This window comes from Pezoporus wallicus, unplaced genomic scaffold (assembly GCF_028554395.1).
Source record: "Pezoporus wallicus isolate ANWC-B61680 ecotype Strahan unplaced genomic scaffold, APGP_CSIRO_Pwel_v1 contig_3817, whole genome shotgun sequence".
Classification (NCBI taxonomy): Eukaryota; Metazoa; Chordata; class Aves; order Psittaciformes; family Psittacidae; genus Pezoporus; species Pezoporus wallicus.
Genome location: NW_026635157.1, coordinates 3956206 through 3980176, shown reverse-complemented (window position 1 = coordinate 3980176; position 23971 = coordinate 3956206). Strand labels below are relative to the sequence as shown.

Sequence of the window (23971 nt, the reverse complement as noted above, 5' to 3'; positions counted from 1 at the left end):
CAGAAAAAGAACAGATTGCAAAGAAATGCTGAATGGGCACGAACAAATGTAACAGCATTTTAAACATTCTTGGAAAAAACACTTGCTGAGCTCCTCTAATTCTTGTTGGAATTTCTGCCCCACTTAAACTTGAGTGGAATGAATTATTCAAAGCTAGTGGATACATGCACTTACCTGCTCTGTCTCAACAAAGTTGGACACATGTCCGTCATCATTGACCCCTCGAATGTGAAACCGGACACCAGCTCGCTCACAGCTGATGCGAGAGATGAGGCAGGCTTTTGCCTTCTTGTGGGAAGCATAAACAGTGCGAATGTCCACTACCCCACACATCACTTTCAGTAACCAGTCAGAGCAGTTCACCTGGTAGTGTTTGAAGGGCACGTGCAATAGCTGGTTCCTGAAAGGTTCAACAACATACAGACACATTACTGAATAAACTAAGACAGACAGCCGTGGGTGTCACCCCACAATAATCACTAACTGAAGCAATTAATGTTTTGTGACCCCTTTTCTGTTGTACCTTTATCCAAAACCACAAAATATCAGAAAGAAATCCTTGTGAACTACTACAGTGGACAGAACATGGCAAACTGTAATAGCACAGCTACCACCAAGGTGCTGTCCTTACATCTTGTACCTCTCTCTCATAAATTCAGATGCAAATGTCACCTCTTTCAGCTCCAGAAATACACTGAAATTTAGTAATCTTTTTCATAAATGACAGTGCTGTCAAGCTAATTACTTTCTGAATAATGTTGCCTGGACCACTTTAGTGTACACTATAGGTTGAAGAGCCATTTTAAAATCCACGAGGATTTTCAGGAAAATTTTTACAAGCAGAAACTGGACCCATAAGTCAACAGAGATATTGCAAAAAGCGCTACTAAAATTAAGAGGAATGTCTGTTTTAACCTTCAATTTATTTTAAGATCAACAACCGAAGAAACCTATCATGCCTGGTTAACAGTGACGCTAGCCTCTTCTATTATGATGGTTTTCCAAAATATGCCTTTAGTCACAGATGAGGGCCAAGAAAATCCCTTTTATGATCATATATTGCTCAGTAATACAAGAGTTATTACATCTAGCAAAACCCCTGAAGAATTGTTCTTCTAGAGTACAGCATTTCTCTGAAAAAGGTGCAAGTAATTCTTACCTTTAAAAACTAAATATGTAACTGAAAAAGCAGCTCTAAAAAGATTTTGTATCTCTTCCACCTCCTTCCCCTAGCTGTACTCACAGACTCACTCAGATTAATTCCAGCAGATGATTTTTGTTGTTGCAGTGCATTTAACAGGCACTTTGTGCTGCCTGTAACTTAGGACATTGGACACTTTTCATTGTGTAACTATTTATTCCATTGTTTACTTCTCTAAAGAACCTACTTTTCGGCCCAATATCTCCAATATCGCATAATTGCCTCAAGATAAATTTTCTAAATGTGATGTTGTCACCATCCCTGTTCTATAACATAAGAATGGAATCTCCCTAACGGCTACTTCTAGATTAGCCAGAACAGCAAAGAGAGAAAGTTCAAACACCTATCTTACAAGAAAAGAAGGTTCAACAGACAGAACAGGTAAAAAGAGCTGCTTTAAAGGTTGTTTCTTTATTAAGGGATACTGCCATCCTAGGATTTTCATCACGGGAATATAGTTCATTTGTGCCACGTGTCTGACTTGACATGCTTGGTGAACTCTTTGAGAGGGATGCATAATTAGCACAGGTGAAAGAAAGTTTTATGTATCTCTCTTCTGAGTTAAACTCAAAACACTAGATCTTACAAGCCAAAACCGCATCATGGCTAGAAAGCTTAGCCAGGATGAACTGCTCTCTCATTTTTATTTATCATCCACTATGAACTTTTTTTTTTCTTATTTAATGTTCACCTACTTTGGACCACAGGACTCATCACACATTCTAGCAGCAGACCCGCATTTAACTCTGCCACTTATTTTCCACCTACATCATATAACCCGCGTGTATTTCCAGTACAACTATGCTTCCTGTGTGACTATCTTTTTGTTTAAAAAGAAAAAAAAAAGAGGGTATGGAAATTCAAGCATTCTGCCAGAACTGTAAAGCAAAAAAACTGAATTAAATCAATGTTGAACCCACCTAGGGAAGACAAAAGCCAGCATTGTGTGTTCTCCTTTCTACCCAACTGATACTTACCGCAACAAAAAATACTGTTTCTTTGCTTTGTAAGCACAAGAAAGTAAGAAGTACAGAGCAGTGTATCACAGGAGTTTTCTTCCATGCAACACATTTACATTGCGCTGTAAACATATTAATATTGATGTTTTCAACATAAAAACTGAGGCATATTACTGAAACATTAAACTACAGATTTTCAGTGCACACACTTTTAAGAAATACAAGATACGTCAGCACAGCTGATGGGACTGAGGAACAGTTCAAGTGCAGGTTTCTATTAGATAACTTTTAAAGCAAATTATTATAAAGAACTGCAGGGGAAACTATTCTTGACATCTAGAGACACGTTTCTGTAGTGTGAGCAGTACATCCTGTGTTTCCTTAAAAACACAAAATGTTGTCATTACAACTGCATTTCACTATCAGATTAATTTTAATTAAAGAGAAGTTATACATTTGATCCAGGTTTACCCTGAATTCACTAAGGCCACATGCCCTCTAAAATGACATGACAATGAGATGAAACAAGGTGTACCTGAAATGCATTTATTTCCCTTTAAGAATGTCTGACCAATAAGATACAGGTAAGGATAACAGAAGACTTTGGTATAACATGCAGTACTAACCAGAAGAACGAGTTACCAGATTCATAGTGGTTATCACCCTGCTTCTGAGCCCGCACAGTCAGGTCAAAGTTTGAGCCTGCATTAGGCCAGGAGAAATAGAACATCCCAGAGTTCAGGATTTTCTTCAAGGCAGTAATGCGCTCCTCTTCCTTGGTTTCTTCCTGGAGAGGACAGAAATCTGTTGCAGTAATTTTGTAAACTTCAGCATCCAGGATTTTTCCCACCGATGTACAGCCTGTCACCAGGACCAGAAAGTGCAGCCGGGCATTACCTAGAAGGTGAGGGACAGTTACAAAAGGGTTACAGGTGAACACAGGCTATGCCATTTTGCATCAGTCCTGTCATATGCAGTGCTGACAGGGCTCCAGCAGAGGCCAGTATCTTTGCTTCGGAAGAAAACAAATACAAAAAATGGGCTATTTACATGTCTGGATTCCTTTTGACTGCAGGTAAGTAAGTGCAATTGCATAATACTCCACACTACTTCTACACTCTCATCATTTGCTGCATTAGACTGCTTTCCCACGTACTTTATGAAGTGCAACGAGCTTGGTGTTGGGACACTACTCAAAAATCAAATTTTGACACCCTAGAGAACATACGTTTTCATTGGATATGATTGAAGGGAAAGGTAAAAGACTCATCACATATGAGATAACGTGTATTCTTTGCTATGCATTTTTCAACTGACTTCTGAATTTTAAAGATATGAAGCATTCAGGTTTCTTACTGGCTTCAGACGAACCTGGGCATGTCCAGCCATTCAGAAAGTTTCAGTATTATGAATTCTTTAAATTTTCCTTTTTATGTCACAGAAGAGTGGACACGATTAGATGACACCCTCAATTATCACTAGAAAAATTCCAGCTGTGAAACAAAGTGTGTAATGGGTTGGAACTAGAAGGTCTCTAAGGTCTTTTGGATCTTCCAACCCAAACAATTCTATGATTCAGGGCCTGAAAACTAAAAGATAAATTTTGAAGCTTCAGAACACCTCTGTAATCAGATCTCTCATACACAGTAGGATTTCAACTGTTGCTTGTTCTTGCTGAAATGATAATTAAGAAACAGTAGAACAATTGCTCTGAAAACACTGGTTTTGCTCAGAAAAACTGTTTGATTCACTTAAATTGGTCTCTAATGGAGACAATGTAATCCTATTCACTCCAATTAGTAAGAGAAGGTGGGAATAAGCCAAGATTTATTGTTCTAGCATAGCAGAAACAGCAGCTGACCTGCCAAGAGCAAGCTAAGTAGTACCCTTTGTAGTACAGCCCTTCAACCCTCCACAGTGGCCCACTGTCTGAAAATGCAGACCAACTTTCACACACCAACTAGGTTTTTTTTCTGAAGCAGGGGAGTCCTTACTCCCAGATTCTAGGCTGGCTACAGAAACTTGAGTTAAGGGTTTTGGCCTTTTCAAGCAATTGCTAGGGAAAATCCCATGGGCAAGGCTGCTTGAAGGTAAAGGGGCCCAAGATAGTTGGTTGACATTCAAGGACTGCTTTTTCCGTGCTCAAGATAGGAGCATCCCGACACGTAGGAAGTCAAGGAAGAGGGCCAAGAGACCTGCGTGGCTAAATAGGGAATTGCTGGGTATGCTCAAGTGGAAGAGGAGAGTTTACAGGTCATGGAAGGAGGGGCTGGCCACTTGGGAGGAATATAAGGCTGCTGCTAGAGGATGTAGGAAGACAGCTAGGAGGACTAAGGCATCCTTAGAATTAAACCTGGCAAGAAGGGTCAAGGACAGCAAAAAGAGCTTCTTCAAATACATGGCAGACAAAACTAACCAGAGGCAATGTAGGCCCACTGATGAACGGGATGGGTGCCCTGGTGACAGAAGATAAAGAGATGGCAGAGTTACTGAATGCCTTCTTTGTCTCTGTCTACTCTGCTGCGGGCAGTCCTGAAGAGCCCTGTACCCCTGAGACCTTAGATGAAGTCAGGTCGACAGAGCGGTTTGCCTTAGTCGATGAGGAATGGGTTAGAGACCAGTTGAGCAATCTGGACATCCATAAATCCATGGGTCCAGATGGGATGCACCTGCGGGTGCTGAGGGAACTGGCAGAAGTCATTGCTAGACCACTCTCCATCATCTTTACCAAGTCTTGAGAAACGGGAGAGGTGCCTGAGGACTGGAGGAAAGCAAATGTCACTCCAGTCTTCAAAAAGGGCAAGAAGAAGGACCCGGGTAACTATGGACCGGTCAGCCTCACCTCCATCCCTGGGAAAGTGATGGAACACCTTATCCTTGGTACCATCTTAAGGCATATCAAGGATAAGAAGGTTATGAGGGGCAGTCAACATGGCTTCACCAGGGGGAAATCATGTTTGACCAATCTCTTAGCCTTTTATGAGGAAATAACACAGTGGATGGATGATGGCAGAGCGGTGGATGTGGTCTACCTTGACCTCAGCAAAGCATTTGACACAGTCTCCCACAGCATCCTCACGGCTAAAATGAGGAAGTGTGGACTGGATGATCAGGTAGTGAGGTGGACTGCGAACTGGCTGAAGGAGAGAAGCCAGAGAGTTGTAGTCTATGGGGCTGAGTCTAGTTGGAGGCCTGTAACTAGTGGAGTGCCTCAAGGGTCAGTACTGGGACCGGTATTATTTAATATATTCATCAATGATTTAGATGAGGGAATTGAGTGTACTATCAGCAAGTTTGCTGATGACACTAAGCTGGGAGGAGTGGCTGATACGCCAGAAGGCTGTGCTGCCATCCAGCGAGACCTGGACAGGCTGGAGAGTTGGGCAGGGAGTAACTTGATGAAATATAACAAGGGAAAGTGTAGAGTCCTGCATCTGGGCAGGAACAACCCCAGGTTCCAGTATAGGTTGGGGAATGACCTGTTAGAGAGCAGTGTAGGGGAGAGGGACCTGGGGGTCCTAGTGGACGACAGGATGACCATGAGCCAACACTGTGCCCTTGTGGCTAAGAAGGCCAATGGCATCCTGGGGTGTATTAGAAGGGTGGTGGTTAGTAGGTCGAGAGAGGTCCTCCTTCCCCTCTACTGTGCCCTGGTGAGACCGCATCTGGAGTATTGTGTCCAGTTCTGGGCCCCTCAGTTCAAGAAGGACAGGGAGCTGCTGGAGAGAGTCCAGTGCAGAGCAACGAAGATGATTAGGGGAGTGGAACATCTCCCTTATGAAGAAAGACTGAGGGAGCTGGGTCTCTATAGTTTGGAGAAGAGGAGACTGAGGGGTGACCTTATAAGTGTCTATAAATATATAAAGGGGGAGTGTCACGAGGATGGAGCCAGGCTCTACTCAGTGGCAAACAATGATAGGACAAGGGGTAATGGGTACAAACTGGAACACAAGAGGTTCCACTTAAACTTGAGAAGAAACTTCTTCTCAGTGAGGGTGACGGAACACTGGAACAGGCTGCCCAGGGAGGTTGTGGAGTCTCCTTCCCTGGAGACATTCAAAACCCGCCTGGACGCATTCCTGTGTAACATTATCTAGGTGTTCCTGCTCCGGCAGGGGGATTGGACTAGATGATCTTTCGAGGTCCCTTCCAATCTCTAACATACTGTGATACTGTGTTTCTCAGCAAGGCCAGAATATTTGCGTAGGCACATGGGACTGGAATGGAAGGACAAGGTGGGAGATCGGCTCTTACTCATTCTGTTCTGCTGACTCCAGTTTTGCATAAAGGCCAGTGTAGGTGGTATTTACTAAAAAGCTCTCTTCGTCACATTTCTTTCTCTAACAAGGGTATGCTGTGTTCTCCTTCTTGAGTGCTTCTAAGAAGTACGTTTCCTGTAGTTTTCTAGACGACACCATAGTGGAGAGTTAGAAATACATAAAACCTGACAGCTTATTCCTCCTTTGCACATGAGTGTGCATAATTATAAAGGATTAAGAATAGGAGACACATCAGTTACCACCATGTTAGTTCATACCTGACTAAATACTGCCTTGCAGCCTCCAGAAGGGGTTAGGAGGAGCTGGCTGTCTCCTAGAATAGCTAATAGTTTCTGTGAAACCACGAAAACTGAACAGGCCTAAGTAAATGTCACTTATGAGACTCTGGAAGCAATGTAAACAAACAGTATTAATATGGCTCACTATCAGCTTCAGTGACAGAAAACCAGTAGTGGCACACTCGGAGCTGTCTGACTGGGATGCTGAGACAAAAAATATAAACACTTTCATTGGCTCCACTGGCACTGGATCTAAACTAAACAATTCTCTAGTTTAAGATGGCAATTAGTAGGACTAAAGCATGACAAAAAAGCCAATCAAAATCTACATGGTTTTGCCTCACCTAGAAACTTGCTGTCCCTTAGCAGAGACTCTAGACTCTTTTTACTACCTCCTGCACTCATAGAATCATGGAAGAGTTATGGTTGGAAAGGACCTTAAGATCACCAAGTTTCAAACCCCCTGCCATGGGCAGGGACACCTTGCACTCATCCCCAAAAAGGCAGACACATCTACACATGCAGGCATCCAGCATCTCCACTCCCCCAAATCCCTAGCTAATAGGCTCAGAAATAGTAATCACAGCTAACAAGCTACTGCATTGTCCCTAAAGCATCAGAAGACTAACAGCTTTCTGAAGCTGTAATACTCTACCCTGACATTGTGCAGTTAACCCCACATGAGAGTTGGGTTTGTTCTGCCTGGAAAAGAGATGGCTCTGGGAGACCTTAACTGCAACCTTTCAACATATAAAGGGGCCTTACAAGGAAGATGGAGAGAGACTTTTCACCAGGGCCTGTAATGACAAGACAAGGGACAACGGTTTTAAACTGAAAGAGGGTAGGTTTAGATTGGATATAAGGAAGACATTTTTTACAGTGAAAGCGGTGAGACACTGGAACAAGTTGCCCAGAGAAGCTGTGGCTGCCCCATCCCTGGAAGTCTTCAAGGCCAGGCGGGAGGGGACTTTGAGCAACCTGTGAATTGAGCAATCTAGTAAAGCTGTCCCTGCCCACAGCAGGGGGGTTTGACTAGATGATCTTTAAGGTCCCTTCCAACCCAAACCATCCTATGATTCTATACACATGGAATAAATTTCTTTACAGCAGTCCAAATCATGGAACAACCTTCAGGCACTTTTCAAGATAGCTTTCAAAAGAGGCAGGATGGCAAAGGAGTTCACAGAGCCCAGAAAGTTTGAGTAAAAGGAAGAGACAGATTTAAGCTACAACAGAGCTAGTCTGCTTTGCTGCTTTGTCCTCCTAGACTGCTCTGTGAGCTGAGGTGGTCTTCATATCAACTCTGAAATATCTGATTCGCTTAAATCCCTCAGTATGCTAAAAAAACAGCCAGAATGCATAAATCCTACAGCACCACAGCCCCAGCTTGATAAAACAATCTGACTCTGTGACTTGGAAAAAAGTCCCAAGCCCTTTCCCCTGACATCACGTTCATCCCAGGTAGTATTTGGACAGTGTTCCTGGGAATCAGCTCTGGGCTACCACTGCAATGCCTGCGGGAGGAAGATCCCTGGCTGATGTACATGCCACTCTTGGCACAGGGAGCAAGCTAATCACAGTATCATATCGACAGGGCTCAAGCCTGTGCCCTGCCTCATTTTTACTCACAGCACAGATGAGTCAAAGGATCCTGAGCAGGGGTAAGGCTCCCGTCAGCCTTTCACCCTTTTAGAACCTCACACAGCAAAATTAATGCTACCAAAATACTACTCTGCTATTTGTCCTTTAATCATGTCTCCATTAAGGTCTAAGAAATTACTCACCACTAAGCTATACAGCTATACACAGTGAAAAAAGGCTTTTCCCCATCTTCCCCTTTTTGCCATTAAAATCAGTTTATGTCTGGAAATTTCTTTTTTTCAATCACAAACGTTTTTTTCTCACACTGTTTCCCCTCAACCCAGGCTGACAATGATTTTAAGTATATTGGTAACTACATTGGACAAGTTTGTGATGGAAATTGTAACTATGCTACCTCCACTCACACTTTCTCCTAGGTATTTTGTCAGATAGAAAATGCTATTCCAAGGAATAAAACAATAGCATTACATATCCAAAGAGAATCTAATACGGCAGAAGCCTATTACCAGCCACAGGAAAAATGCTTCTGTTTGCCAGTCGCTGAAAGTCTGGTTATCATTATGGACATATTAAAGCAAAAAATCAGTCCATTTACTTCTAAATTTAAACTTTAAAAAGTCAATGTGGTTTCTTTTCTGTTACATAAATGTCAACAAGCCATAATCTTTCCTGTTGAAAATAGATACTTAACATGGAAACAGCTGTATCAACTACAACCCTACCTAAATGTATTTAAATTTAAGGGTAGCAATTGCTTAAATTGCCTCAATCAGGATGGATGTTGCTACCGGATCAAGCAGTTTTTATAACAAGCAACATTAAAATGAACTTTCACCATTTCTAAAAATTGCAGACACTGAGTTTTTTGGTAATTGTTCATTCATTGCAAGGAAAATAACATTTTTAGCTGACAAGAATTTACTGAAAAATTCTTTTAGCTCCTAAACAATAAATTTTTATTATCCAGTAAACCTCACAAAAGAATGTAAGAAGTTGCATTCCTTGTTTACTACACCCATCCCCCAGAAAAAAGAAAGAACAAAAAAATCCAAAACAAACAAACAAAGCAAAGCAAAGAAGACAAACCACAACAACAACAAAATCCTGCTATCAACACAACATGGAATTTCCTATGGTAGTTAGATTTGTGAGGCCATGGCACAAGAAATAAATTATTTTTTAAATTAAATTGGTTTTGCTAAGCGCACTGTGAAAATATCACAGCTTTAATCACAGAATAAACTAGGTTGGAAAGACACCCAGACATTCCTTAAAGCTAGATGGTATTTCCCCTTAGAACAATCCAGACTACTCCATTAATCCCCGCAGCCTTAGCTTTTCAAAACTGCAGCTCACTACCATTTCCAGTTCTGTAATTATCTTAAAAATACTGCTTCTTTTAAAGCTTCCAGTGAAACTCTTTTTATGCAAGTAGCACTTGAAGCACCAGACTAACAGCTATCACAACACCAACACATCAGTCAGTCCAGTCAAATCCACCTGGCAGCATTATTGAAAGCATATCACAGGGTTACAATCTTTGAGAGGAGCCAAGCAGTGTTCAAAGTATTTATGTTTCTTCTGCTCATAACATCAACAGCAACATGGAAAAAAAAACATGCTAAAGCCATGAAATGAACAGTCACCCCCCTAAGTGTAAGCTCAAATAAGTCAGGAAGCTGAGTTTTAAAATGCTGGCAGTGCACCCTCAAGAGGAAATGAAGAATTAACACTACATCAGTTCCCTATGTTCAGTGGCCCTGCCAGTACTACCACTGCAGCTAGCCCACAAAGACTCCCAGCTCCCAGGAGCTCCCCCCATATCTAGAGTAAGGGACAGGCCAAACTCCATCCTTACTTCTTGAAACAGGAGCCCAACATTTCCTATAAAAAATTCTTAAAAAGTAACTAATTGAAGTGCACTTGGTGGAAAAATTATGTAATTCTGCCTTGATTTCATATGCAGTACAGCAGCAGAAAGCATGTTATGTTCAGCTGACAGCTGCGAAGTACATGATGAATGGGGCCAGCACTAAGGCAAATAAAAAGCAACCCAAAAAAATGGAAAACCTTTTCCTGTGAAGTGATGAAGACTCCAGGTCTGGCTCTTAAAACTTCAGCTTGTACCAGCAACCACATCAGCTGCAAACTGCTTACCAGGCCCCCCACCCTGGAAAACAAAACTCTTTTTTTTTCCTTTAACTTTTACGAGTAATGTACAGCTCTGCTTCATATTAGCCTTTCTAAACTTTACACGTGATGTAATTTAGGATTTAGGAACATAAAAACTGCAATTGAAGATCACAACTGTAGAAATGGCCCTCATTTCCTCAGGATGCAATCTGCAATGTTTTAAAGCAATCTCTGAAATAATTTTAAAGAAAGTGAAGTGTTCCTCACTGGCCACTTTCCACAGCAACACATCTATGAAAAAGCAAGACCCACCTACAGTACTAAAGGATAAAAAAACAGTATTTCGAACCTTATGGACCATATTTTGCTCTCAGGTAGATAGGTATAAACATTCATGCATTGTGGCCAACACCATTATTTTGCCCTGTTACAGCTACCACAACCGACTGTAAAGAACACTTTCAAAGAAATGTGAGAATTGTTTTGCCCACAGCAGTATGTGCTGAATGCCCTTTCATCAGGTTGCACAAGTGAGGCAGAGGATGGAGAATATTTGGCATAGGAACAAGACAAAAATAACTCGCATCCACTTTTTCAAAAGCTCTTGTGAAACCAACTGCCTTAATCCATGTTGAACAGGAAATGCAGTTCTGGTACGTCACACACTACAATAATAAGATGCAGCTTCTGTATTTAACCTGCCTACATGACTCAAGGCAATTGTTTCCACTGCAGTTTATATTGCCTATTATCAGCTGCAGTGGAAAGGAGGCAACATTCAATTCTTATTTTGTCCTTCTTAACTGTGAGTATTTCACTACAGACTGCCTTTTTCTTTGTAAAATTAATTGACTCCAGTTTTTGCTCTTTCTCCATTCTAATGCAGTCATGCCATTGCCTTGTGTTCCCTCAGCCTGTACCATCATCATTCCACACATACCTCCACTTCACTTTATAGTCCTCCAAAAAACAATTTGCAAGGTATCACTGCCTCTTCTGCCTTCAAAATTAGCAACAGAAGACAGCAGAGGAACAGATTCTAACCATCTAGCTGAAAACCTCTGAGGAAATCTATAGCAGACTTAAGAAAAGAACCAAGATTTTCCAAACTACAGTTTTAGACTGAAAGATACTCCTCCCTCTTCTAAATGCGATTACGTTATTAGGAATTGCTCAAAAGGAGTAGAGAACAGGTACTTAGTTGCCCTTTTTGCCTTTAAAACTTCTTCCTTTCAACTAAACATTGTATATGTGGAAGAGCAAAAGTATATACACAGTCAAATGAATTCAGAATGACTCCCCAAATACAGCAGCTGTATTAAACTAAACAATCTATGTGCTAATAATGTCAAAATACTGCCTTACATATGCACCCCTTTTGACATCAGTGTCTAAACTGAACCCTGCAAAGCCAGCTCATTTAATACTTTACTTAAGATGTATTTGCCACTGCTAGATCTATTTTGGCAGCAAAATCTTGGCTGAGATACAACTCAGAAACACTGTACAATTCATTTGCTGCCATCCATCTCACAAAAGAAAGCAGAAGAACTTAGTGAGTCATGTTAACAGACGTAAGTACATAGAAATGAATGTTATTTCTTGTGGGAAACATTAACTTTGTGAGCCAGTTTCACATATTTCATCTACTTTCCTGTGAAAAGCACGATCTACTTTGGCAGAAATACAATGTGATTTATTTGGATTCCTAAGTAGTGATATTTACAGATTAATTAAAGTGCTCAGAGACATCTTTGATGTTTCGGAAAAAAGTCTCCCCTTCTGCTCAACAAATATACTCTAAATATTCCAATGGAATGTACTTTTAGAAATATTTTCAGTTAATTTAGTAGGTATGGTCTGTAGGCTTTCAGTAGCAAGAAAAGAAATACTGATACTCCTGAACAGGTCAATGTGATCACTGCTGCTCATTGAAGAGCTGGCCAATTCTGCCGTTGTTTGCAGCTACTAAAATACATTATATGAAAAATAAAGTTTTTCCTGTATGGACTGATCCTGGCTGGATGCCAGGTGCCCACCAAAGCTGCTCTATCACTCCCCTCCTCAACTGGACAGTGGAGAGAAATGAGAGACTCATGGGGTAAGGACCGTGAGATACCATTCACCTATTACCATAATGGACTAAACAGACTCAACTTAGGGAAATCAGTTTTATTTACTAGCAATCAAACCAGAGCAGGATAGTGAGAAATGAAGTGAAGCCTGAGAACACCTTCCCCTCACCCCTCCAGTCTTCCTGGGCTTAACTTTACTCCTGATTTTCCCTACCTCCTGCCCCACAGCAGCACATGGGATGGAAGATGCTGGTTGTGGTCAGTTCATCACAGGTTGTCTCTGCCGCTCCTTCCTCCCCACAGAGAGGGCTTCTCACACTCTTCACCTGCTTCAGCATGTGATACCTCCCACAGCAGACAGTCCTCCCTGAAATTCTCCAGAGTGCTTCCCACAGGCTGCAGTTCTTCACATACTTCCCCAGCGTGGGCCCCTTCTACGGGGTGCAGCCCTTCAGGAACAGACTGCTCCACGGTGGGTACATTCCATGGGGTGCATCCTTCAGGAACAGACTGCTTCAGTGTGGGCCCTCCTTGGGGTCACCAGTCCTGCAGCAAACCTGCTCCAGCATGGGCTCCTCTCTCCATGGGGCCACAGGTCCTGCCAGGAACCTGCTCCAGTACAGGCTTCCCACAAGGCCACAGCCTCCTTCAGGCACCGCCCTGCTCTGGTGCTGGATCCACCTGCAGGCTGTGGAGGACATCTGCTCCACTGTGGACCTCCATGGGTTGCAGAGGGACAGCCTCCCTCACCACAGTCTGCACCACAGGCTTCAGGGGAATCTCTACTCTGGCACCTGAAGCGCTTCCTCCTCTCCTTCTGAACTGAGCTTGGTGTCTGCAGAGCTGTTGCTCTCACATGTTATCACTCCTCTCTCCAGCTGCAGTTGTGCAGGTTTTTTCTCCCTTAAGTGTGTTCCCGAAGGGGTGCTATCACCACCACTAATGGGTTTGGCCTTGGCCAGCAGCAGATCCGTCTTGGAGCTGCTGGCTTTGGCTCTATCAGACACAAGGGAAGCTTCTAGCAGCTTCTCACAGAAAGACACCTCTGTAGCCCCCACTGCTACCTAACCCTTGCCATCCAAATCCAATACAATTATTTTCTAGTGTTAATCTTTATGCAATCAACAGCTAAAGGGATGGAACTTAGTTACCTGCTCAGCATCAGAAAATGTTTGCCTATCTTTGCTTACCATTACAGCATGACCCTCCTGACTTTTCACTCAATCACAGTTAGAAGTTTGCCTCCAGTTAATTATCCAATTACTAAGAAAATTTTTAGCAATCCCTTCAAAAGGAAGTCCTGTACCAGGACTTGTAATCAAAACCTGTAACTAGAGAGAGGTGCAGTGATGAAATTCAGAGAGGGAAAACCTCACACTTTGAGGGTACTGAAGTTTACCAGCTGCTGTTCAAAAAGTAATATAAGGACATGGGATACACAGAAATAAAAGGATAAAAGAAGAAACAAAAAAGGCTGAGAAAATTTCACATCCCACTTAAAAATCATTCAACTTTGACTAGGAAGACCAAAACTGGATACGTTTAGTTCCCATCAAATACAAGAAATTACACTCATCTGTAGCTTGAAGAGCTTGAATGCAATAGCTACACTATTGTGTAACTAAATTTACTATTACAACAGGATTCATTAGACTGCTATGAGGAAAAACAGATGCAAGTTCCAAGAAAAACTAATTACAAGTCCTCTGTTTTTAATTACATTAACAAACTGATACTAATCTCCATAGAAATGCTTAATTAATTCCACAAGAAACAAAACAAATAAAAAGCCCACATTCATTTTAAAAGACTAGATGAGCCTACAGTTTTAATTTATGATATAGAAATCTCTCTTGATTGCAGTTGCCTCTTCAGATCAATCTCAAGTCATATTACTCAAACCATAAAATGGTAAGTAGGCTATAAAAACTTACACTTACATCTACTGGTCTAAATACACCAGTGCTCACACCACCACTGCCTTTGGCAGATTCCTTGACCAAGCAGCAAGTTATATGGAAAACAGCCTTGTCATTCCTCAAAGTTGAAATTAAGGTTTACAGTAAGAAGACCCTGGGAACAGGGCATATAGTGAATACAGATTTAATGCATCTTTTTCATGCAGTGAAGTCTGCTGTATAAGATACCTTCAAATCAATGACTCCAGCTCTCTTCCTAAAACACTGTATTTCTATTAACATTCCTGTTGTCAATGTAATAGCAAGTCCTTTAGTAAATGAAGATTCCCAAACCTTACAGAAATTTACAGCAATGACAATAAATATTGTCTCAATGACTTTTAATAGCTGAAGTTAAAGGCCTGCTTCTGCAGATCTTTATCCATGTGAATTATTTAATTAAAGGCAATCGGGCGCTGTATCAAGGACTGGCAATCTGTAGTACCACAGTATCAGATGACCTTGATTAACCAATGTTTAAACATAACCCTTCAAAAAAAAAGTAAGAAATCACAGCTTGCCTTGGACAAATGTAGTAGGGTAAGATAGGGCAATTATCTTTATGCAGCTAAGAGTGGTAGACAAAAGTGAGAAAAAATCCAAAATTCTTAGACTATCCTTTAGTGATATGATTTTGGCACAGCATAGGAAAAGAAATGGATCTTTTCCAGACTGTACCTAACACAGTGCACTGTGTTAAGGAACAAGTTAAGGAACTGGACAACTTTATACCCACTTGTTCTTGTTTAGCGTTATCTGGGCATTTTATAATCTCATATATATGGTTACTTACCACACTTAAGCTGAAGCTCTCCTAAGCAGCCATAAGCATCCATGAGTTTTTCATATTGTCCTTTAATTGCATCCTTTTCTTCTGGAGCTGAGAAACAAAATGAAAGGCAGCAAATCTTAGTTTTCCAGTCTTCACAAAAGTTTCAGATTGCTACTGCCTACACTAATGTTTTCCAGTTGATTTCGCTCAGTAAATGCATTACAAAGGTAGGTTTGAAATGCTGTAGGAACACAGCAAGTAAAAAGTGATGGGACAGAAAGGCATAGGACCTCCACATACCACCCTAGAAGAAAGAAGGGTGCTCACTACCTTTCCAAACAACATGATTATTAGTAATGTTCTTATTCTATGGTACAGATGTCACATCAGTTTCAGAATACATAAAGGAATATACAAGCACATGTAAACTTCACACCAATCTAAAATAAGTACAAAAATAATAATTTATCTGGTCATAAGCTAAAATATAATGCATCTTCCCTTGACGTACAAAAAGAGATGCTTTCTGTTTCCAGATTCTAACAGTCTAATTTCAGATAGAGCTGCAATTTTTATGCAAGGAAAATAATGTGATGTAGGTACATCAGATGTTTTGATTGATATCCTACTGAAATCAGGTATGATTTCAATAGGAATTAAACATGTTTCAGTGAAGTAAGAGTTAGCATGGCCCAGACCTGTCACTAGCTACTTTAAAGTAAAACCAAAGTACTTCCTGAATGGGTAAGTCTGTGTTTTCTATATATTTCCCAACAAGGAGAGAGGTTAACCTCATGAAAGAGGAAAACAGCCTGTATCCTCAAATGTCCTTTTACTTTTGAACCACAGATAAATAGCAACATGGTACTTCAGAGTTTAGCTAATACTTTAAAATCTTATGCTCCTAATAAGCTTCAGCAGTTTAAAAAAAAAAAAATAATCTGAATTCTCCGGCATTAACTGCCTGCAATAGATGACAGAATAGAACAGAAAAGAAAAACAAACTTTTCTTTGTAAGCCTCAAGAGGCAAGTAGCTCAGTGAGAAGCATGAAAACAAACAAATATCCTGTATATTGCTGACATTTTGAAGTGAAAGGAAGGACAATTCCACTTGCAAATTTCCTTAGCAGAGGCAACCCCCCGAAGGAAATCAAAACACATTAGTCTCAGTTCTTGCACCCATGACAACTAAGGAAGACTTGTTAATTTTTTTCTTAATTTTATTTTTGCTATCAGACTTTCACAACTTATCTATTCTGCTTTCTTAGAAACACTGAGTGACTCAGGAAAAACTAGTAAAATGTTGATGCCCCACACACCAGAGAAACAAAACATAAGAAATAGAACAATTGTTACTCTGGACAGTAATGATCTAAATATACAGTAACAGCACCACTTAAGACTCTGGAAGCTCAATTCTCTGGCACTTAAAACTTCAGCAAAATCAGGTTTTTGGTGGCTTCTGCACATGACACTGGCATGTATGGAAGCCACCAGTTTCCCAGGTCAAGCCAGTGGCATCACATGCACATCAGCTCCAGGCACGGGACTTTTCCAAATGCACAGACAAATAGTTGTGTTTTGTCAGTACCGGTACAGAAATATGCCATAATTCTGGGCAAGTCATTTGACAGAACATTTGCCTGCACAATCGCATCAGGAGGCACAGGCTCCAAACACAAAGCTCCAGAAGAACTTTGGGCTGCATTGCCACTCTTTTTGGCTGGCTAACAACTTGCCAGTAACTTCTACCATATGGAAGATTCTGTTATTTATGCTAGGGTTCATTTTCTCCCTGAAGCAATTTGGGTTCAGAAACCAAAAAAGTGACAGTGAACTTTTCTGTCTCACAGAAAGACTCAGCACACTTAAGACTTCACCCACAGATATTTTGAGAGGGAAGGAACATGCCTGTGGGTCACACACACAGAGAGGCCAGAATATTTTAGTGCATACAGACCACATCTATATGGCAAAAAAGAATATCCCTCTGTTATAGATACTGATGGAATTTGAAGTCCCCCGACCCATTACACTCCTTGGTGTTGCACAAACTCCCGAGATGCACCGTGACCACCGTCATTTGGCAAGGGCCAGGACAGGGGCCCCAGGCACCAGAGGTCAAGTAGCAGCTCCCACATGCTGCACCCCTCCATAAGGGCCCATTTGACCTGGGGCATGACTCCTCTGGGCTGCAGAGGCTCTAGCCACCATGGCTCTGTCTTGCTCCATGCCCTGTAGACATGCAGGTGAGGATACAGGCATCATCCCTCCAACACTGGGAGGTCTTTGCTGGATTCTGACAGACCCTAGCCAACTTTTTTTTTCTTTTTTGGAGGGGGTAAGGGAGAAGGAGGAGGAAACCAGTATAAAAAACAATACATAGAAAGGATGACTAGAGTGTGACTTTAAGAGGATATGATTTCAGAGGGCCTGAGACAAGTTCACAGAATCACAAAATAGTTAGGGTTGGAAAGGACCTTAAGATCATCTAGTTCTAACCCCCCTGCCATGGGCGGGGGTGCCTCACACTAAACCATGTCACCCAAGGTTTTGTCCAAGAAATGTTTATAAAATCTTAAAAAATTCTTCATGAAATCTCAAAAAACTGCCATCAAAATCTGGTCGAAACATCTCCCAGAGTATTCACAAACAGTGCTAGGACACAAGAGAATGACTAGACAGAGAACAAAACTAATTGATGTGCTACTACCTTTGCTGGATAAAGAGAGTTCAAGGGATAAATTACTATAAAACTCTAAAGGCTTAGCATTTTTAGTTGGTAACATGAAAATTATTTCTGTGTTTCTCTGTCAAAGGTTCCGAAGCCAGGGGTTTTATTCTGCAACGCCTTTCATAAAAACTCTGAAATACAGAGGCAAGGCAATAAGAGGGGTCTGCTTGAAAACTTAGGATGAGGACTGGATGTTTAACTATACTCTGCTCACATGTAAAATCCTTCCTTTTTCAAGCCAGACAGCTTGAGATCCACGCATACATACATAGTTAATGAACAATACTGCTACAGAAGCTGATGAAACTTGTGAAAAAGTTTTCCACTTAGAGAACAAGTCAAGTTTGCAAATGCATAGTGCATTTACTATTTACTAATAACTATAGGTAACTAAACAGCACACATAGTAATTACCAAACTCCATGAAAGCTTCCCATTAATATTCTTAGTAAACTTCCCTTCTATTAAGCATATAATTGAGAATGCACCTTTCTGCAATAATTACAACTGTGTTGTGTTCATAACAACTTTACCGACCTGCACTGTCTGCACTCCTCAAGTACCTAATATCAATTATGTAAAAGCTCCTGATGTAAATTATATATAAGGCTGGCATGTTAGCTCAAAATTGTAACCCTTGCAAAACAAGAGGCACACAACAATTCAATGAAACTAAGCTTCAATAAACTCAACTAAAAGTGACATTTTTCCATGCATAAAATATTTTAGAGCCGATGAACACCACCGTGCATATATATACAACTTCACATGGCCTATCCAAGCGCAACTTCCTCCTTGTGAAAGCTGCAAATTCAATTTAATGGCTAGCAGGAAAAGCCAGACATACTCTCCAGCTGTACACAATTTCCTTTATTCAACCCTTCCTTAAGGCTGATGCCCCAGACTTCAGCAGGAACCAGCATGGTTCTCAAACACAGGGTACTCAGAAAAGTCAGTGACTGGAGTAAGAGGGCAGAAAGGTACCTTGGTTCCAGGTCCAACATTAAGGACAGACATAACAATACCTACAACTTACACATGAAACTGAAGAAAGAGCTCTTAAAGAAAAGAGTCTGGTACCAAATTACAGATTCCAGGTCTTCCCTCAGATTCTTAAGCCTGATTCCGGAAATAGACACCTGCTTAGCTGCAGGTAGTGATAAATATGTGTATTTCCATACTACACACATATTTGTCCACCTAAATACAAAACTAAAGCTAATTGTAAACATTGAATGTACCTACAGCACAGAAACTGTATTCTGTGTAAAAAAAAAAAAAGAAAGAAAGAAAAACATAACACAGGTAAATAATTACCACTTCCTGGTTTTGCATCCCTCCCCCTGCAAGGCTATACTCTGATTTCACTAAGCTGCATCAGAGAACCACACACACAGTCACAACTGAAGCCGCACAGGAGGCACAGAGTTGCTCTGCTGAGTATACAAACACCTTAATTATATATAAGTTTGTCTCTAGTAAAGGTTTAATTCCCAGATCTGTGAGTGAAACCGACGGAAAAGCTTCTAAACGTTTTTCCAAAAACATGCATATTTCCAAAAACATGCACTTAGGATCCACCATAAGAGGTGCTCTAACATCCCGTAGTAAAAACAACTGCAGAATCAAAGTACTCAGAAAAAAAAAAAAAAAAAAAATTATGTGTACCTTTAGCTCTGCCCTTGAAAAACATATTTTTATGCTGAATTTCAATAGCAGAGCATTCCTGTCAACATCATTTCACTAAGATTACTTTCTATAATAAAATAACTGTATTTCCTGCACTGTAGATTACATCAGTGACTACCTTGACAGCAGGTCAGAACTGGTTTCTTAGATTTCTTTTTTGTAACTCTGCCACTTGAACAAGGTTAAATTCAACATTTAAACTTCTTGTAGTACAGAAGTATTATAGAAGCACTTGAACTTTCAAAAAAAGGGTAGCTGTCATGCCTGTTCAAGGGCAGAAATACTTACTAATTATGGAAAAAGAATAATGAACAATGACTAAAATTTGTTCTTGGGCCTTCATCGTCCATCCATGATTATTTCTCTTGACAGTTCACTCAACATGAGACTCCTGTTGCAAAACCACATAAACTGTTTGACAACTTAAGCGCTCTAGGTTTATGTATCTGCTTCTATTTAGTGTGGAAGTAAGGCACGGTTGCAAAATTCCTCCTCACCACAGGTATGCAATTTTTAAAAAGACTTTATTTTAGACACGGAAAATTAGACAGAGAAGTCAAAATTAACACAATCCTAGGGCTAGTACATCTGAAACCACACATATACAAAGTTTATGTTAACCTCTACTGGAGCACTCGATGGTTAGTAACAACCTAAATGCCAGTCAAACAAAACAGAATTCCTGTTGTTTCTATTCCCACCCTGGCTGCAGAGTTTGCTCTTCACAATTACTGTAAATTTACCATCATAATTCCTATTGCTGGTTATCCCCTCCTTTTCTGGTCCTTTGCTGCAGTAACACAAGAAATAAACAGGCTCAACTGGATAAACTAGCTTTTCCTACAATATAGCAAGCAATCCAGGCTGGAAAAGAGAAACCAAATTAAATTAAAGACAAAGTTATTAACATGGAGTGGCTGGATGCCAAAGCATACGTGATTATTACGGTTATCTCTAGTGGTGACACTGGACTTTCAAAAGGTAACACTGGACTTCAAAGGTCATGACAAACACGCTTTTATACTAGCCACCATACAGATCACTAGTTCAAAATTCTTCTAGTGTACATTTTAAGAAAAACTACATAAATTCTCTAATCTGATCTTTATCATGGCAGATCAAAATTTTTACACCATCAGAACTATCCTCATGAAAATCAACTGCCAACTCATGACCTTTTTGGCTTCCTTCAGTCAAAAATCCCCAACACTAAAATGTCTTGACATCATGTATCATAGAAGATTCAGCTCAGTGGACCTGGATACTGAGATGACATTGTGACTGACACTGTACAAACCATAACATACATAAACTGTGAGCTCTTTGCAGTAAGAACTTTTAAGTCTTCCCTTTCTTTTGCACTGCTTGAATACAGACTCCTACAACACCGATTAGTGGCATGATTACAGGCACAATTAAGTATTACCTGCAAAACAATTTAACAACCCAGCACAAGCACATGTTCCCTGCACTACTTTTTGCACCTTATGTCAGTTACCTCATTTTGTTGTGTGTGCCTCAACAGCAGCATTACATTAACTCACGGTTGGCAAGTATCAGAACACAAGATGAGACAACCTTTGGCACATCTACAACTTCCACTGCCTCAGGTGGGACTCGAGCGCTTCTGATAAGGCCCAGACGCTCAGGTAACCATATACAGTGCAAACGACATGGGCAGACACAGTGCCACAGCAAGATGCCAGGTTTTCTTATGGGACATGAATCTCAAGCCAAAACAATCCCAGCTGTGAAATTAATGTCTATGCTGGTGTTTAGCACCTGATACAGCTGAACAGAAATTTCTTCAACAGGCACTGGGGCCCATCCCTTTAGCTGGACCCCCTCTGCAGTATTCTTGTACGAATCTGCAATCAGTAAGACTCATACAAGGCTGCAGAGTACAAGTCTTGCACGCGAAAGACGTCCTGTGCCAAGACCCCACAGCCACCAGACAGGTGGGTGGCCTCTCCTGCTTCTTCCACCTGGCTGCTGCCGAGGATGCTAAAGGCATCCAGAACAGAGGAGAAGCCTGTCAGCCACCGATCAGGCCTGCGGATTGCAGAGGGAGGAGATGCTGGCCAACCCTCCATGTGTAGCACGAGGTGACAGGGTGTCACCCCAAAACGGCAGCGAGCGGGCAGGGCTGGAGTGCCATGCTGGAGGCCGGGCTTTACAGTGAGGCGAGTCCCCTACGGCCTGTGTCCCACTGGGCCCAGGTCTGCGCTCCCCCTTCCCTCTCTCCAAGCCTCCGGGGAGAAAATGTCCCAAGTCCCCGGGCACCGGCCGCTGCCAGTACCCCGGCACCCCTCCGCAGGCACCAGCCGCTTACCCACCGCCACCAGCCGACTACCCACGGCCTGGCCTCCCCGCCACGCACAGCGCGGGATGCGAAGCCCGGCCCGGGGCACTTACTGAGCGCCGCCACGGTGCCGGCCTCCAGCAACAGGCAGTCCTGGCGGGTGCGCGACTCCAGCAGAGCGCTCGGCCCCGGCTCCTGCTTCCAGAGCAGCCGTAGCCCTTTGCTCAGAGCCATGGGAGCCGCCGGTCGTAGTAAGAAAAGTGCAGGGGGTGCCAGTGGAGAAGAGATGCGACCCCTAACGCGGGTAGCGAAGAAGCCTCCCGTCTCCTCAAGCGCTCGGAGCACGGCGCTCGGGGGGCCGCCAACAGCCCCGCGCCCCCACGGGAGCTCCTCCGAGCGCGGTGTCCCCGGTTCCCGGCAGCCTGCTTCACCCGGCAGCGAGGACGCCCAGGGAGCCGGCCACCTCAGCAGGCTCCAAGTGCCTGCGCTCAAGCGGGGACGAGAGCGGGGAGTTCACGGCGGCCGTTTCTCCTCGTCTCCTGTGGCCCGGCCGCTGCTGTCTCCTTCCCGGGGAGCCCCCGGCTGCGGCCAGCGGGGCGGGCACGACCTTCTCTTCTGATCACCGGCTTTGTCCTCCCACTCACTCTACCCTGAAAACTTTCCGGAGTTAACTTTCTCCCTCTCGCTCCGCGGCTGCGGCTCCTCCTCCTCCTGGACAGGTACGAGCCGGGGCGCCGGCGGGGCGCCACCGCCTGCCCTGCCCGCTGCGGGGGGGAGGGAGGGGAGGGGAGGGGAAGAGCGGCGGCTCGGCGGGGCGCTGTGGGGACTGGCCGACTCGGCCCGAAGCCGGCGCTCCACACCCTGTGTGGCCCGCGGCCGCTGAGGTGAAGCCCGCCGCCGAGCCCCCGAGACGCGGCGAGGGGGTTCAGAGACCAGTGAAACGCCTGGAGTCCCCGAAATGGCTTTCGCAGGCCGCGCGTCAGGGTGAGGCGGCTGCTGCCCGGGTTTATCCCGGGAGAGGCTGCGCTCCTCCCCGCTTCCTGTGGGGAGCGGCTGCCCGGGCGGGCGGCGGTTGAATGATTCCCGTGGCCGCGGCAGCGGAGTCGAACCATAACCCAGCACCGCCAAGTCCACCACTAACTCGTGTCCCTAAGCGCCACATCTCTGTGTCTTTTTAAGTACCTCCAGGCATGGTGACTCAACCGCTTCCCTGGGCAGCCTGTTCCAGTGCTTTCCATCCTCATAGCCCAATTCCATTCATCCGCCCAGCAAAACTACGTTGTCTGTACATTAACCCAAAGATCGTTCTCTGACAACGGTGCTAGCACCAGCTGGAGCATTTGTCTCTGGAAATACCTCCACTGTGCTACCCGGCTCTTTGTTAGAACCAAGGAAGGTTGAGGAGCAAGAGGAACACTAGGCTTTATTCAGACTAGTCTTTAAGTAAGGCTTAATTGCAGTATCTGTTAAAGATTTAAAATGAAAATTGGGAGGCTTCTTCAAACCGCACTGTTCATCCTATGACTAACTGAGCGAAATGTGTTCAGACCAGGGAAAACTTGCTGTATTTTTTTAGCAGAAAGTACAGTCCTGTTTATACACAGGTAAATTAAGCACAATTCTAATTTGTTAATATTGTAGAATTATACTTTACAATTATATGTAGAGAAAACTGCAAAATTCAAAAACCAAAATTACCATCTGTCATTACTCTCTGACATAAACATGGAGAACATCAGTCATGGCTGTGCTCTACCAGCTAGAATAGAAGTCAGAGAAGGACTTCGGGGTGCTGGGCAATGAGAAGATGAACATGAGCAGGCAGTGTGCACTTGCAGCCCAGAAAGCCAACCGTATCCTGGGCTGCATCAAAAGGAGGGTGACCAGCAGGTCAAAGGAGGTGATCCTGCCCCTTTACTCTGCTCTCGTGAGACCTCACCTGGAGTATTGTGTGCAGTTCTGGTGTCCTCAACATAAAGAGGACATG

General features: G+C 42.8%; 1 protein-coding gene across 4 annotated transcripts in view; it reads right to left on the bottom strand.

Moving 5' to 3' along the window:
• Positions 1-22400, bottom strand: part of SYNJ2 (synaptojanin 2) — a 68666-nt gene extending 46266 nt beyond the window's left edge. For 2 of the 4 annotated variants that reach the window (XM_057406615.1, XM_057406626.1), the window contains exons 1-4: positions 22098-22400; positions 15280-15366; positions 2787-3057; positions 175-400 (exon numbers count right to left, since the gene is read on the bottom strand). In XM_057406615.1, coding sequence (XP_057262598.1) covers positions 175-400; positions 2787-3057; positions 15280-15366; positions 22098-22218 — 705 coding nt within the window. In that variant the 5' untranslated portion in view covers positions 22219-22400. Of the gene's footprint in view, positions 1-174; positions 401-2786; positions 3058-15279; positions 15367-22097 lie in introns of those variants that run through there. The other 2 variants (XM_057406637.1, XM_057406644.1) reach the window with 2 other exon arrangements.
• Positions 22401-23971: the final 1571 nt, after the last annotated feature.